Genomic DNA, 17685 nt, shown 5'->3' with positions numbered 1-17685 from the left:
GTTCCTCCAAAGTTGCCAACTTTCCCAGGTCAGCAGGAAGCAGTCTGGAGAACATAGCACCCTAATTCCCATCTCATCTGCCACTCCTTCCCATTTCCTCACCTTTTTATAGTAAACAAAAGGAAGGAATGTTAGCATTCAGGCACTTATGCTGGCCTACCTCCCTATAAAGGCAAGCTCCTCTCATTTCCCTTTCTCTTTTCTCTGCTGCTTCTCCCCTGAGAGGCCAGTCTCTGCTCTCTTCCTTCCCTTCCCCCAGTTAGTTCTCTTGCATGGTGTGACTTTCTGGTGCCCCCTTGGCTCCAACCCACCAAGGTTGCCTTTCCACCTTTAACCTATAACAAAGACCAAGGGATATTTTGGGGGTTTTGTTTTGGAGGAAAAAAAGGAAGGAATATGTTCTAGCACACTGAAAACTGGCTGCAACTGGGAGACATCAGCAGTATAGCTACCATTGATAGTGGGAAAAGAATGCAGCCTAGTGACTGGAAAGATGGCTCAGCAATTAAGAGCACATAGTGCTGTTGCAGAGGGTCCAAATTCAGTTGCCAGAACTCATGGTTTATGGCTCACAGCTGCCTAAAACTCTAGCTCTCAGGGAATCTAGCACCTCTAGCTTCTGTGATCACCTACACTCCTGTGCATACTCCCACACAGACATATAATTAAAGATTCCTGATATGTAACAACTAACATGTGTCCTGTGGTTAACATACATGGAATGTTAGCCATATTCACAAGCCTCATCTAAGCCTATAATATAATTATTATCCTTACTTTACAGATGAGAACTCAAAAATACAGAACTTGGACTACAGTTCATTTGCACAGAGCTCTGGAAGCCCTAGGTTTGAATCCCTAACAACAACAACAACAACAACAACAACAACAACAACAACACACACACACACACACACACACACACACACACACACACACACACAGGAGGATGAGGAGTCATGGAGTTTTCTGCAGAGCATTACTGAACCGAGCTGAAGAAAAGAATGCCTTCTGCTTGGGGGACATCAAAGTCATGAAGTGAGAACTAGAGCTTGAAAGCTATTATTTAGTCTCTCAGAGGACTGCAGCCTCCAAAGGTGCTGGGTGCAGCGTGCCTACAAGGCCCTCACTGATTGGTGTGCCGCCAGCAGCAGCCCTTTCCAAGAGCCTACATCCTGTGCTTCTCTCTAAACCTCTAGAGAAGTTTGGTGAGGCATGTCTTCAATCATGAAGTGGTGAATGATTGTTCCAAATCTTGAGAAAACTCTTTTCCCAAGCCAAATATTTTTAGGTATTTCAGAACTTTTCTGTGGCCTGGTCCAATAGACAACATCTTAAAGAAACTAGTGATTTTCTATTCAAGTGCAGAAACTGAATGAAGGGGTGGAGTTTTAAAAGAATAATGGCCTTGCTCTTTTGCTGGAGTACTTGGACAAATGTGGACAAATGAAAACTTTACCTCTAAATATACCAAGATACCCTTTCTGGTAAGTAAGTACTGTATCTCTATATCAAACAGCATGTGTAGTTTCTTTTTGGATGTTTATATTTTAGGAAGTAACTAATTTTATTTATTAAGAAACTAGTGAAATTTACTACTCCAAATATTTTATACTATAAAAAATTAGTTCTTATGAATTTACAACAAAATTAAACCCTCAAAGATACATAGGGATGTGAGTTACACAGACATTGTTTACTCATGGTACAGAGAAAGGATTGAAGCCTGCTTCCTTTGACCCTGCACATGTGGTCTTTCTGCTACAACATGGGGCACTTACAAAGCAGTTTGACTTGATTTCAGGGCACAATCAATCAGTCCTATCCATTGAAGTCAAGCCTGGAGGACTCAGTATCCAGAGATACTGAGAAATGAATGTGTTGTTCTTGTCTTAGATAACAGAGGCACAACTATCACCACTGCAGTATTTTCCAAATAGAATGAGACTAACCAGTATGTCCTAACTTGTATCTAATTTAGAACTGATAGACAGAACCTTAGCCATAATAATGACTTTGGACCTTAAGCCTTGACTCCAGTTGTTCATGAAATTTGTGTTGTATGGAGAATAACCACATTGTCCCTACTTGCTGACACTTCATCATACTTCGGAGGCAAAAAGAGTGAGAAATGAAGTAAAGTCAATAATGTGCATTTGTCCACCACAGAAACAAAACCTAAAACTGACATCAGATCTCAAGGCAGCCTTTGGTACATCATCAGAATGATACTCTGAGAATATCACCAGAGAAAATAAACATTTCCCAGAAGCTCTGATGCCCACAGATGCCTACATCTACTTCAATTCTGTAAATATTCGTGCTCCTGTTCCGCTGGTCACTCAGTAGAGACCTGGTAAGTGTTTCCTTGTGGAAACTTTAATGTTAAAGAAATGACAACATTCTTACCTCCTGATGTTTCTGGAACTGAAAATGCATAATGTGAGGCTTGAAATTTGGGGCTGAAATCATTGTCAGGAGCAATCTCCACAAGGATAGTTACAGTCACTGTAAAATTGGACAGTAAATTAATAATTGTTGTTTTATTCTACAAACTGAAACATGTCTCAGATTACAGAATTGGCAAAGGATTATGAAGCTATAGTAGGAGTCTCATACTTCCAAATGATTGGTGTTCCCACAGTGTGTGTTCTCAGGGGACCAGTGGTGTTTGAATGTGTCATGGCCCCCAGACTCATGTGTTTAAACACTTGGTTCCCAACTGACGGGACTTTCTTCTGTTTGAGAAGGTTGTAGACCCTTTAGGAAGAGGATTTTCCTTGAAGGAAGTGGGTCACTGGGGAGTGAGCCCTAAGGTTTTACAGCCTGGCCCCACTTCCTGTTCAGCCTCTACTACCTGAGTGTGGATGCAGTGTGACTGGCTGCATTCCACTCTTACTGCCACATTTATTGGCCCCTAGTAAACATAAATGCTCTTGTAGAAAATATGTAATAATATCATAAATATATAATATTATAATTATACCTAATACATTCTACATAGAGCTGTATAATACATTATACAGCACTATGCTTTAAAACCTAGAAGGTGAAATGGAAAGAGCCTCAGAAAACCTATGTTTAATGCTTAAAATTAACATAAATTCTACAGCCTTAAACTAGGTTGAGCTTCTAGGAAGCTCAGTTTCCTCATCAGTCAATCAAGTCAATGTCAAACTCCTACATAACAGTGTGGATTTAAAGTTAAAGGAGATCGTGATCAAGAAATATTTTCAAATGATAAAAGGTGACAAAAGCAGTTACTATTGGCCAGCCAGATTGGTCAGTGGGTAATGATGCCTGATCCCAAGCCTACTGACTTGAGTTCAGTCTCCAAGACTCAAATGGTAGAAAGAAGGAACCTATGCCCGTAAGCTGTATCTGACCTCGACATGCACATTATGGCATAACCTACACCCTGACACACATATATAATCAAATAATTAAGTATAGTAAAAAAAGGATTTACTGTAATTTTTGCACACTGCATGTAAAAGAAGGAACTCTGTATTTGGGGCTAACAAGCTAAGGTAGCCTATTAGAGAGTTGTTGAAAGAAATATTGTGGTATTAAAACATAAGAGGAAACAACTTGAAATCAGGGGAATTTTAAATTAAGATTATAATGTAGTATACAAAACACTAAGTGGGCCATTGGTATTACTATTCCAGTTTTACAGAAAAGAAACTGAGATGAGCAGAAGAAAGTTCATGGTCTAACGCAACAAAGGAAAAATTCAAGGAGTAGATGCCAGAACAAGCTATATTGGTTAATATCATCTCTGAGATATTAATGTGCCAAACACAAAGCCCTAAATTAAATAAAAATTAAGAGGCTTTTACAGCAAGACTTCTTGAGGTTCCTGCTCTGTGGTAAGCCTTCCCCAGACTTGTCTGGTATGAAATTCTCCTTTAGGTGATTATCTCTAGCACTCATGGGCAAAAGAATTCTTGTATATCAATCACCTCTCCTAAAAGTCTGTGCAATGTAGGTCAAATAGTAAAATTTAACCTGCAGTCTAGATGACCTTTATTCCGGAGATTCTATGGCATGCTTCACCTTACAGTATACACTATTATATGCAGTTCAAGGATAATGTCTACAGCTTTCATCACAATCTCAACAGTAACCATGATCCCTAAGAAAGTTTAAAGAGTGCAAGTCTACAACAACAAGTGGTTTACTTTAAACCTGTAGGTTTCTTTCAATAAATCCACTTATATGTTTCAAGAGCAGGTGCCATTACAGCTCTGCCATACTATGATTTTTATGGCATCCATAAAGACTCCCAATCATGTGAATTAGCTGGCCTATAAACACAGAAGGAACTAAATGAGCAATGTTGCAAGCATATTTTATGAGCAATTACTGTGAATATACTGGGGTGTGAAGACCAGAGAAGATGTTTTATCTCTTTCCTGTTCAAGAAAGGTTCAAATCTGGTGAGATGGGAAAGTTATTTAGCTATGAAAAAAAAAGCATATACCTAAAAGGTCTCTTAGGCTGTATGACAGACTTCTTCATGATGCTCTACCAATACCATTAAAGTAAAGTCAGAAATACTTCTGGTAAGATGTCATGCCTTGGTTCCTGTCCCCAACATAGATAGCATTTCTCCTGATAGCTGTATAAATCTATAAATCACCATTTAATCTTAGTCTCTGTATTAGTAACATTTCTGATCACTGGAATAAAGAAAGTACTTAATGGAGAAAGGATTTTGACTCTTAGTTAAAACTGGAAAGGTATGCAGGAAGAAGTAATGGACATTTGCTCATGTCTCAGTAGATCAGGAAGCAGAAAGAAAGCAGGAAGCAGGATCAAGATATGATTGCCATAATCCACCCCTAATGACTCACTTCCTCCAGCAAGAGCCACTTCAAAGAAGTTCCACAACCTCCCAAAACAGTGTCACCATCTGGAAATCAAGTGCTCAAACACTGTGGGGAACACTCTCTTCAATCATAGCAACTCCACTGAAATTCTTATATCAGTGAATCAAGGATTGAATGCATCCTGAGTGTATTGATTACAGTTCATTGTTAAGTTTCATTTGGTTGAAAAACAAGCATCTTCTATAATTCCACCCCTCTACATCCATAAAAGACAATAACTCTTCCTTATTTGTCTCAGATGCAACCTAAGAATCCATCTCGACCCAATGATCAAGAGAACCATCAGGAAAGATTCAGAGTTCTTACAAGAGAAGAAACCCAATTGTTACCCTTATCCTAGGTTCTTCCCTGTCAGACAAAGCCTTTCTACTATTAGACTTATGTTTTCTTCCATAACTTTTGATTTATCTCTAATCTTCATTGCCACTTTATCACAGTGATTTTCAGGTATGAGAGATATAGTGTTAATGGCAGATGTAACCTGAAAATTCTGATAATATCTTTTCTCAGAAAAATCTCTATATCAAAAACAAACAAATAAATAAAGACTGGAACTATTGATTGAACAAGTGCCAATCCCTTGGGAAGCTTGATGTATGTTTTCATTTGTACAAGAGTAATGAAAAATAAGCACCAGACAGTTCACTTAGCATAGCACTTCCTAATTGCTCTGCCTAAATCCTTAGCACCAAATTCAAACATGTACCTCCAAAGAATAGTAGTTCATCATCAGCAAAACTAAAACTATTAAATCTACAGAGCCAAGGATTTTATAACAAAGCAGTCTGAAGCCCATTACCCCAAAGGCTCTTCACCAAAGGCTGGCACAAAATGGTGGGCAAGTTATGGAAAAACCTTGTGTGAGAGAGCAGTAGCCATGCCCAGCACATTCACCAAGTTCATGAGCTATCGAACTTGGCAAGTGGCTCATTATTTGCATTAATAATAACTTTATGTCATGCAATATCATTCAAGTAAAATGTTTTTTAAAACATCCAATTACCTATATGTTTGAACTACATGTTGCCTGATATCAAGCTCTTTCCAAGTCAGGGATATTTGGTATTATTTAGCCTAAAGAATTACACAAACATATACATATACATACATATAAGCGGAACTGGAAGCCACACACCCCCACTTTTTCCAATGCCAAGATCTCTAGCCAGACCAGGATATAAAGCTGTATATTATTTAAAGTGCCACTAAAAGCTGCAAAGTTTTCCCAGGGATGGAAACTTCCACCAGTCTATCTCATTCTTCCAATATGATGAATTTTTGTAACACATTGACCAGCTTGAAAAGTCTATCATGATTACCTACCTGTTTGAGATGGATGTAGGTCATCAAATACTGAAATCATCATTTCATAAATGTGTCCTGCTGCAACCACCTCTGGATTTTCATAATCCAGTTCTTTGGTAACCTTATAGAACAACATTATTTCAGAAAAAAAAAAACAATAACAATTTTTTAATCTGTTTTACGTGTGTGTGTGTGTGTGTGTGTGTGTGTGTGTGTGTGTGTGTGTATGCATGCATGCAGGCATGTGCTATAGTTTATGTATGGCAGTCAGAAGACAACTTGAAGGAGTCCATTCTTTCCATATTGCGGATACTTGGGATGGAATTCAAATTGCCAGGCAGGTGCCTTCACCCAATGAGTCTCCTAACTGGCCCAGAATTTTTAATGTATGTGCTTTTAAAAGTCATTCTGGGTGCTGCAGAGGTGGCTCAGAGGCTAAGAGCACTGGCTGCTGTTCCGGAGGACCCGGGTTCAATTCCCAGCACCCACATGGCAGCTCACAGCTGTCTGTAACTCCAGTTCCCTAGGATCAGTCATCTTCATGCCAGTGCATGTAAAATAAAGTTAAATTATTTTTTTAAAGTCAGTCTGGAAAAGTGCATATGGCATTTTTATTTCCTAGGGATGACACCTCAGAATGTGTGAATCTGGTACATATAAGGGAGAATTTTGGTGGAATAATGGGATGCCATAGTTTCCCTTTCAGAGTAGCTTACTTTTGGAGGAAACATCCCAGCACAGAAGAAAATACAGATCCTAACCTACACTGCATGCTAACTGTGTTGCTACAGGTGAAGCATCCAGCTGTAGTTCCAAAGGAATTGCAGTGTGCAGATGTACATGCAGACAAAACACTCATATACATAAAATACACCAATAAATAAATAAAATGTAAGCTATTCCCATTATAAGATACCACTTCAAAGTATTTCTGAGTACTAATTAGGTTTCAGTTGAAGCTATAGGCATTAGGGCTCTAACAATAAGATGGTCCCAAATCAGAAACTTGAAAATGTCTAGTGTAGTAGCATTAGCAGGGATCTCTGTTTGGCAAAAATAAATGAATCAATACGGCACCAAGAATTCCCAAGTTCAGAAAGAGCTTCTCTTTTCAAAATTCAGCATATGACGCCTTCACCATTCAGGGAGTGTCCTCTGTGAACCAAGCACTATAGCAAATTTTAGTTCAAAAATGATAACCACTTAGAAATATGTGTAAATCTTACAATCTAATAGGATCAAGAACTAAATAGTTGTGAATGTAAATTAAATGTTTTCATTGGTGGCATGCAAGCTGCACTGTTAAGATGGTAGGAGATAGTAAATGGCATTTATACCTATGTGGTAAATATGTAGACACAGAAGTCATTTAGAGGTAGATGATGGATAAAGGCATTTGTTCAGCTACAGATCAAGCCTGTGTAAAAGCTCAAGTCTTAGAATGCTGCTTCAAAATCCTCCATCTTTATCCAAACTCCATTTTAAAGATGACAGTTTAGGTTTGTATTGCAAAATGAATATCAACCCAGTAAGCCTCCTGGTTCTGTGCCCAAGTTTCCAAACTTCACATGCATGCAAGAACTTACCTTGCAGCTGTGGACTTTGTCAAGAAAATTCAGGGTTAAGATCAAGAAATAAGGGGCTCAACTATAGGTTTCTCGGTCATATTTTTCTGGCTAAGAGCAGGAATAGGTAGGTTGAGGGTAGCTGGTGATATGGGGCACAAGGAACTACCAAAGTTATCACATATTGGCACTCTGAAATAAATGCTATGGAAACTGAGAGTTAAGAAGAGAATTTTCTTCTAAGGCAGAATTACGTGTAGAGAAAGAAAAAAAAAATCTATAGTCTTCCTACTCTGCCAATAGAAAATCTGACTCTAGAAGAGGAGCTGACATCAGTGACTTCCAGTGCCAAGAGAACAAGCCATTGTCACACATGCTGCCATAGAGACCTGCCTCTAAGGAAATCAGCATGTGCTTTAGCTTCTGACCCCCCAGCTAAACAGGAAGTGAATTACTGCGTGCTCATTAGGAAATGGAGAAAATGATGGCAGGAACAAGATAGTTAAGAACTTGCCCAAATGCCTCTGGCAAGACAGCAGAGGAGCTCAGAATTCTCCTCTGTTGCATCAGGTCTCCTCCTTTGTTACCTTCTATTGTAGTTCCAATTGGCCATGACCTTACACTGTTTTCTTAGGAAAGCGCCCTGGAATGAGAGCCACCAGAGCTCACCTGGATGAAATTGTCAGCATTTGGCACTTGCTCAAATAATTGTCCAGAACCTACTGGGCCAGAGATCGGAGCATAATGAACTGTGTCAGGAGGCTTGTCAAGGTCTTGGCATGTGAGCTTTGCAATGATTGTGTCTTTTGCAATCTCCTCCTTGCCTGTGTACCTGTTTAATTGTTCAAGAGGAAAAATCAGCTTAGGTGGGCATTCTTTTACAAGGTGATGTTTTCTCTGTAAACATCCACTAGTTTTGATAAACTCTACATGTTTGCCCTATTTAACCTACATCAGACAGGCCCTCTTTAGAGCATCACTTAGATGACCATTTCCTAGAAAGTTCTTTTCTGCACCCAGCTGGATATTTCTTTGAGAAAGAAAATTGATCAAGGCCACCACATCCTTGGGGAAGGCTCCAGGAATCAGTTCATTGTCTGGGATTACTGTACTCTGGAACATCTGGATAATGGATATGGTCTGACTCTAAAATTATCTCCACAGACTTATGTTTCAAACATTAGGTCCTCTGCTGGTGGCACTCTTCTGGGAGGCTTTAGGACATAGGGTCTAGCTGGAAAATGGAGTTCACTAGAGACAGGCCTTGGAAAATGAAACTCCACCCCTCATTCCTGCCTTGCTCACTACTTCCCTGTCCACATGTGAGCAGCCTAGGCCACATGCTTTCCTTTCCATGAACTGTAGTGTTCCTCTATGCCTTCCATGTCATGATCCATTCGAACTGTAAGCCCAAATCCATCTTTCCTCCCTTAAGTTGTTCTGTTGGGCAAATCAAAGCTATGAGAAAGGAACAAACACGTGACAAAGAGAGATAGATGGTCCTTGCCATTCTATAATCACAATAGATTTATTCACCTTTCTATTCATCTATCCATCTTGAATCTCATTGCCCCATGTGATCAGTCTTTAGCTTCTAAATACTATGGACCTGCAATGATGGATCTAGTTCTCTTTTTTCAGGAAGGTTCCCTGACTCCCAGGGAAGCCACAGGATCTTCTCCCCACAGCTAAAACATGGCACCAAGGGCTTAGGATCATGTCCTTTGGCATTTTGTTCTGTGGGGTTTTAGTTGTTTAATTTTTCATTGCTGCTTTACAAGATTTTGTTGTGTGACCCTGATAAGATAGAGTCCCATCACAACAAACAAGCAGAGCAGAGCTGCAGGAGGGGACAGCCTGGAGTAGGCACATAGCCTGGAGTAGGTGCTTAGTTACTCAACTATGATCCTCCTGGGAGAATAAACGGGAGCTAGCAGGAGAAAATATTGGCGAATTTCTGTACTAATTAGTTCCAAATGCAGATTGTATTTGTTCTTTATAACAATGAAATAAGTTAGATACTGCTGTTATCTCCACTGGACCAAACAGGTCCACATGGGGCAAGAGCAAAGCTAAGTTTTATTTTTCAGGAGCTTTAAGGAACACAGGGACAGTTTTCCTTATGTAAAGAGACTCACAGAGGCTCAACAAGGACTTTCTAAGTATGACCCCAACAGAACAGGAATCAGCCCACAAAGTGACAAAAGGGTTTTACATGAAATTAAAAATCCTCTGCACAGCAAAGAAAATCGTCAGCAAAGCAAACAGCCTATGGGACAGGGATCAGTCTTTGCCAGCTGTACTTCAGACAAAAGGTTATACCTAGAATATATAACTGAAAAAATAGTGTCAATCTTGCCAATCAATAAATGTGCTAATGAGTTGAACCAACAGTTCTCAACAGAAGAAGCACAAATGGCCAATATATTGCCTATAAACTGTTAAACATCGTGTCCACCAGGGGAATGAAAATTAGAACTACTTTGAGATTTCACCTCACCACAGTCAGAAAGATCATATCAAAGGAAAACAATGATGATAAATGCTGGGAAGAAAGTAAGAAAAAGAGGACTCGTGCACTGCTGCTGGGAGTGTAAACTGGTATACCACCTCTGAGCACACACCCAAAGATCTTTATATCCTACCACTGAGATATTTGCACATCCAGATTTATCGCTGCTCTCATCACAATAGCTAAAAAATGAAAGCAGCCTCAATTCCATCAACTAATGGATGAATAGTAAAAATGTAGTTCATATGAATGGTGGAATTTTATTCCATTGTAAATAAAAATAAAATTATGTGAATTTCAGGAAAATAGATTGATGTGAAAATTATTGTATTAAGTGAGGTAACTCAGTCTCAAAAAGACAAGTATTCTCCCTCATTTGAAGCTCCTAGCTTCTGATTCTTATATAGGAGAGTGAGTGTAGGTATAGGTCGTGGGGAGGCATGAGAGCAGGTCTTAAGGAAGGAGATGGGTAATAGTAGAAACAGAAAAGGTGGGTTCTCAGGCAGATGGCTGGGTGAGTGGGGGAGAAGGAAGAACAGAAAAAACACATGGAAAACAATACAAACCTCTTATCCCCATATCAAAACTCAAAAGCTCTAAAACTCAGATTTTTTTCACACTTATTTGGCAACCCTGCATGAAATATTTTACATCATCACTTTTCCCATAATGTCAGATCATTTTTTTCTTCCATTTACAGTGATTTGAATATGGAGAACTAATATCCTCCCACTTAGAAAGTTATACAATGTATGATGTGCAAACCAAGGGCAAAACCTCTGTGTGTGCAGGTGTATGTGGGTATACAGGTCCATGTGTGTACTCATGCACATGTGTGTCCATGCATGTGAAGGACAGAGGACAACCTTGAGTATTATTCCGCAGGGGCTGTCCACCATTTTGTTTGTTTTTTACTGTTTTCCTTTTTTTTTTTTTTTAACAGAGTTTATCACTGGTCTTGAACTTAATAAGCAAACTAGACTGCCTGGCCAGTGTGCCCCAGGGACCTGCCTGTCTCCACTTCCCCAGTACTGAGAACTTGCTACTCCATCTGGTGTTTTTATGTGTGTTTTGGGCACTGAACTCAAGTCCTTGTATTTGTAAGCATTTTACTGAGACATTCTCTTGTCCCAGGAACAAAATCTTTAACTAGAAACCTACTCAGTGGTAAAGAGGGTTTCTGGTAATACTAACAAGCATATAATAAGAACCACAATGAAATAGTATCTGCTCAGTTCTGTGCTGAAACAGCCAAAGATTAACCCATTATTTCTTCACAACCATTCTTCAAAGAGTTCTATTGGCATCCCATTTTACAAAGCAAAACAAAAGGGTTTAAGTTAATGAGCTAGGAGTAGAGTCACCATGATCTCAGATCTCACTTACAGATCTTAGAAACTCAACTTCCAGTCATGAACAGGATCAGCAGGCCATTATGAGGAACATTTCTGAGTAACCAAGATTCAACTTGATTATCGACTGTATGTCCCAGTTAGCCAATAAATCGGACAGTCCTTCCTTCTCCCTGCCCTCTCTGACCTCTTGCTCACCTGCTGCCTGCTTACCTAATCAGATACTGATCACAGAAGGGCGCGTTGTCATTAATGCCATGAATATAGGTAGTCACCGGAATTGTTGCACACCTCTGGTCACTATCACATGCCTTAATGGAGAAGGACAGAACACTTGCAAACCCAGCTTTCTCCACATCGAGACGGGTAGTTGTAACCACAGTCCCTTTCTCTGCAATGAAATAGCACATCCTGCTCAGAATGGACCAGATTGTCATTTTCAAAATTACTTCATTACATGTGGAGCTACAGAAAATAGAAAGCAAAAATTATGCCCTGTTCACTAGAATTAAGGGGCTAACTCAAAGTGCATGCATACTGTTACATTATTTATCCCTGAAATGTGCTATTAATCATATCATGTTAATGATAGGAAAACAAAGTTGTTTTGGCTTAGGAGACTAGAGAAGATCTCTAGAAGAAATTCTTGTTCTAGGACTTGAAGGTTACATAGCAGAAGAAAATGTCAGTAAATGGGAGATGGTTCCCACAGAGAACCACAGATGAAAACACTACAGATACGACTGCTTTTACTCAACCGTCACTTAAATCCAACCAACATTTTCCGAATGTCATCTATGCAGCAGGAAGCATGGCAGCCACTATATTCAGCATGATGACATAAAATCTCCATGTTTATGGAATTTATATTCAAAGCTGGGAGACAGACCTCAATATGTGCAGAAAAAACAAGAAGTTCAAATGCTGTTATTATGGAAATGAGTGCTATAATATGATTGTTTACAGATAATAATATCTAATGGTCAGGTGCTTAGAAAATAAAAGGTAGCAGTCTCGAGGCAGACAGCCTACCTGCTGGCTCACAGGCAAAGGAAGAAAGAATCTTGGTGGCATGGGGCATGCTGAGGGAGGGTGGCAGGAGTGACTGAGAACAAGGCAAGGGCCACAGAAACAAGACCTCAGTGATAAGGTAAGAAATCTGGGCCAAATTTCAAGTGCAAAAAGTAAATTGAGAGGATTTTTTTCACAGAGAAGAAATATGACCCAATTTGAGTATTTAAAAAAAAAAATCACTAGTGGCTCTGTGAAGATGCTTAGCAGTTAACTGGAAAATAAGCCCCCCAAAAAAGAGATCAGGAAGAATCTGAGATCACACTTAGAGTGTAAGCAGGTTATTTGGGAGGCAATCCAGGGCCGTGTGATGTGGGAAAGAGGAGCAGAGAAAAAACACTACCAATAAAAGAATACCTTCAATTAGTACCATTGCCTCAACAGCCTCACCTCACTGAGGAATTCTGATGCCAGAGTAGTTCATACTGGGAATTGTTCTATGGCAGAGAAAATAGCTGAAGGATTTCTATACCAAGTTCTGAGTAGCAGACTTCTCCAAGTCCAGCCTGGGACTTGTGGGAGAGAAAAGGAAATCAAGCTGCTGATCCCATGCTATCCCTCAAGCAGATACTGAGTATTGGAACCAGGCTTACTGCCCTGAGCTGAGGTGAGTAGGATAATGACAATATCTGATTCAATGGCTAACCTCTATATGTGCTAATCATAACCCAACGCTGTTCTTCTCCGCTCAGCATCTCTGGCTTTAAGCACTGCATACTTTGCACCCCAACCCCAAGCCTGATTGGATAAGGAATATAAGACTCGCTCTAACGAGTCAAATCAGGTTCTCCCTCACAAACATTTGACCCTGAAGTAGAATAGAGTTGACTTAGGTCTAAGGATATGTGCTAAAAGGGCATATAAAGTACAGAGTTAATAATATTCGTAACAGTCATGAAGAGATACAGATTAGCAGAGAGAGTAAGTAGATTGTTGACCCTGTAGAATTACTCAGCAGACACTTCCAAAGTGTCCAAGAGATGTTTCATGATGAGGTTTTAGTCTTTCTACCTCCCCTCCAGAAACTGGGTGTGTAGATAATAGAAATACAATTACTTAGAGCAGCATAATTCTCAACCTACCTTTGTCTACTGCAAAATAATCATCCACTGTCTCCAGTTCAAAGGTTAAACCTCCCAAGTTATCTTCATCAGCTGCCTGGCACATTGCAATCATCTTCCCAACTGGAATTTCTTCATCCAGTGTGATGTTGATGTTATGATGCAGAGTTGAATTTGTGGAGGTAACACTCAAGACCCCATTTTCAATGTTGAATAAGCTTATTTTAACAGGAAATGTTATTAGCATGGCACTCACGTGCTGTCATTCCTGTACCATGTGTTGGTAAAGGTGTAGCTGACTGAATAGAGTGCTGACATGATGGAAACTATATTCATGACAGAAGTATCTAAACCACTTACTGATCACTTAGCTACAGTTTACATAAAATCCTAGACCTATCATGGGATACTCACTCTTGCCAGCAGGCACTTCCCTAGGAAGTAAGGACCGTGTCTGTCTCCATTTTATAGATGGGAAAACTGAGAACTGAAGAAATTAAGTAACTTTCAGAAGGTGGCTGAGAGGGGGTTAGACCACAAGCTTCTTTTGCTCTAGACCCTGTGCACATGATCACTGTGTTCTTACCCTTCAAGTACGAGTGACCTTCATAGAGCTGCTGACCCTCAAAACGCTTTTATACATTCCATGGTTATAACATTGACTAGAATCTCCCTTAAGAGAAACAAGTGCTAAGCAAGAAAGTCGGGTATTAAGGATGTCCTGCATGAATGACATCTTGTTTTATTGCAATTTCATTATAGTTTATACTTTAAAATTATTTTTGCTTTTAGTTTTTAAGTAAGACTTTTCTTTGGACTCTTTTATCTTATGTGGTTGTTTATGCAATGCTTGCTTATTGTCTTCAGCTAAAATGAAGAAGAAAAAGAAGGAAAGACCATGTTTTCAAGGTCGAATCAAATAATATGTTGTATTTCCTTACCTGCAAGCAAGAGTGGGGTCCTTATTGTTGACGTTAATGAGGAATATCTTCAGATTTCCAGTAGCAAACAGTCCTCCAGGATCAACCACTTTAATAACCAGTGAAAAACTGGAGGCACAGGCACAAAAACACAGCTAAATGATAAATAGCAGGCTTCCCCAAAGCCTAGCAGACTTAACTGGCCAGCTACAGCAATTGATCCCTTTGGTTAAGATGTCAGTCAGACCAGGTGTTTCAGCAGCTGGAAACGACTAACACTTTGTAAAGAAACAAATGGGTCAAATTACCTCTCAGGAGAGGTAGGAACTTTTAAAGTTTGCCAAGTACTGGCTTTGGCGGTACATACACTAAAATTGGAACAATACAGAGGTTAGCATGGGCCCAGCACAAGGATGACATACAAATTCATGAAGTATTAAAAAAAGATTTTTTTAAGTTTGTTATTTTCTATAAATAGATGGAGGTGGGGGCTATGGAAATTCCTTAGCATTTTGTAGCAAACAAATCATTCATAGCTATGGGTTTGTGCCCTTTAAACATTGTCTTCTTTTATTAAAGATAACAGATGTTGAGATTAAAATGTTAGGAGTGCCCCAGTATGGTCAGGGACATATCATCTTGTCATCCAAGATGGCATCTCCAGGCAGGAGGAGAGTTCAAGTCTATAGAGAGACTTAAACACCCAAATAAAAAAGAAGAAACCTTAAAAAGAAACTAATCGCTGTAAGAAACATTAGGATTGTTACACAGCTGACAAGTTTTTGTTTCTCAGAGACATGTGAGGGTTTGAGGAATGATTGTAATGAAATGAAGAAAATAAAAATTTCCCTGTTAATAACAACTGCTCTCCTCCTAGACTGTGACCCCTTGCAATCATAGCTCCTAACTTTCCCAGTGTGTTCAGATCTGAATCCAACAAACTCTAGTTCCAGGCAAAATGAGAGAGAGTTACTTTCTTTTTCAGGGAAAAAAATCTATTTTACTTTGATATACCAAAATTAATGCCAAAATTCCCTCTCCTCTCCATACCAATGTGTAACCACTTCTCAATTTCTTATTTCATAATTTGTCTTTCAAAAAGTTGATGGCTTATGAATAAAGTATTGGCAAAAAGCCAATTTACGTAAACGAATAAAGACATTTAAAAAATATTTCTAGCCAAGAATGGTAGCACATGTCCTTAATTCCAGCATTTGAGAGGCAGAGGAGAGTTGTTCTCTGTGAGTTAAAGGCCAGTCTGGTCTACATAGGGAATTCCAGGCCAGCCAAGGGTATACAGTGAGACTCTGTCTTAAAATAGTAATAACATAATTCTGAGAAGTCTTAACTACAACAATGGGGATACAGCATGGACAATATTCATAGCACTATAACTCAAATTCAGATTTTGTTTTGGTGTGGCTAGATGATGATAGAGAAGGAAGTCATGGTGATGCCCTCTAAGACTTTCATGGCTGGAGGATGATGATAGACAGTGAAACCATGATGATCCTTCCTAATACTTTCATAAGGATTCAAACAAGTGATTTCATAGCCCTCTACCTCCTTTCAAGAGAAGAATTTTGAATTTTTATATTTCAAAAATTAACAACTAGAAAATTAAATTAGTGTTTAGTGAGATGGCTCTGCAGGTAAATTGCTTGCCTTTACCTGAGCTTGACCCCTAGAACACAGGTAAGGACAGAAGGGGAGAAGTAACTTCACAGTGCTGTGCTCAGACTTCCTCAGGCACACCGTGGCATGTGTGCACGGCCACACTTCATGCACATATACAAAACAAAGATTCTGAGACAGAGACAGAGAGACAGAGAAAGAGAAAGAGAATTGATAAAAATCAGTTTTTATCCAAAATTTCCCTTATTTCAGTAAAGGTCAACTCAGCAACCCAAGCAAATGTGTATCAGGGAAAGGAACGGGGGACAAAAGGAGAGAGGGTTGGAGGGAGGGAGGGAAGGAGGGAAGAGGAGGGAGAGAGAAAAGGAGGGAGGGAGGGTGTGACCACACGGAGACGGGAATAGATGGCCATCTTGGTCAATTGACCATTAATACTCTCATTCTGCAATCAGCTTAAATTTTCTACTCTCTTGCCAGGCGGTGGTAGTGCACACCTTTAATCCCAGCACTCGGGAGGCAGAGGCAGGCGGATCTCTGTGAATTCGAGGCCAGCCTGGGCTACAGACCGAGATCCAGGAAAGGCGCAAAGCTACACAGAGAAACCCTGTCTCGAAAAAAAAAAAAAAAATCTACTCTCAATTCTTCTGATTTCAGAGATAATAAGGAAAAAGGTCTTTCATTTACATTTACCCAGAAAAACGTTTCTTTACCAAACTTTACTTTGCATTTGCTATCAAATATTAAGACTTACAAATATTAAGGGTATTTTCTTTGGGGCTTTGGTTTAAGACAGTCTCATGTAACCTCGGCTAGCCTTGAACTCACTATGTATTCAAAGATTATCTTGAAACTTTCATCATCCTGCCCCCTGCCTGGTGGTGAGATTACATGTATAGACCCATAACCTGGTTGATGTAGTGCTGGGAATCAAAATCCAAGGGAAGCATTCTAACGACAGAGCTACATCCCTGGCTCCAAGACTGATGTTCATCTTGACAGCCCATTTGTGGACCTGAGTCTCCTTCAACCGGACCTGATGTATGAACTCTGGTCAGCTAGTGTTGGCTGGGCCTTTGCTGTACAGGAAGCCGTTCAGGATACTTTCCATTCTCAACTTTCATTGTAGCAAAGACTCACTTATGAAGGACAGGAGAAAATTTATTGGAATGCCTTCAGAGTCCACTTCCTTTCCCTATGAAGCACTTTGATGCAAAATATATACCTGAAAGGGGTAGCCATTAAATCATTATAAAAATAAAAATGCTAACTTGAACCAGTGGGACCCCACTTAGCTGATGCAGAGGAAATAACCGAGTGGCCATGTGCTAACTTCTCAAGAATGCTGATTATTACAGGAGAAAGCAATTCT

The 17685-nt window shown here is 39.6% G+C and overlaps 1 protein-coding gene and 1 non-coding gene across 2 annotated transcripts in view; one reads left to right on the top strand and one right to left on the bottom strand.

Moving 5' to 3' along the window:
• The window catches only part of LOC118591204 (cadherin-related family member 3-like), an 84060-nt gene that overhangs the window by 23762 nt on the left and 42613 nt on the right, over nucleotides 1–17685 (bottom strand). The window contains exons 6-11 of the mRNA XM_036199332.1: nucleotides 14703–14810; nucleotides 13783–13979; nucleotides 11843–12020; nucleotides 8435–8597; nucleotides 6219–6321; nucleotides 2410–2508 (exon numbers count right to left, since the gene is read on the bottom strand). Of these exons, the coding sequence (XP_036055225.1) occupies nucleotides 2410–2508; nucleotides 6219–6321; nucleotides 8435–8597; nucleotides 11843–12020; nucleotides 13783–13979; nucleotides 14703–14810 (848 nt within the window). The remainder of the gene's footprint in view (nucleotides 1–2409; nucleotides 2509–6218; nucleotides 6322–8434; nucleotides 8598–11842; nucleotides 12021–13782; nucleotides 13980–14702; nucleotides 14811–17685) is intronic.
• LOC118591644 lies at nucleotides 15026–15133 on the top strand. The gene has a single exon (XR_004945951.1). It is a non-coding gene; the product is annotated as a U6 spliceosomal RNA (small nuclear RNA).

This window comes from Onychomys torridus, chromosome 9 (assembly GCF_903995425.1).
Source record: "Onychomys torridus chromosome 9, mOncTor1.1, whole genome shotgun sequence".
NCBI lineage: Eukaryota > Metazoa > Chordata > Mammalia > Rodentia > Cricetidae > Onychomys > Onychomys torridus.
This window is presented reverse-complemented; position numbering and strand designations above follow the sequence as displayed.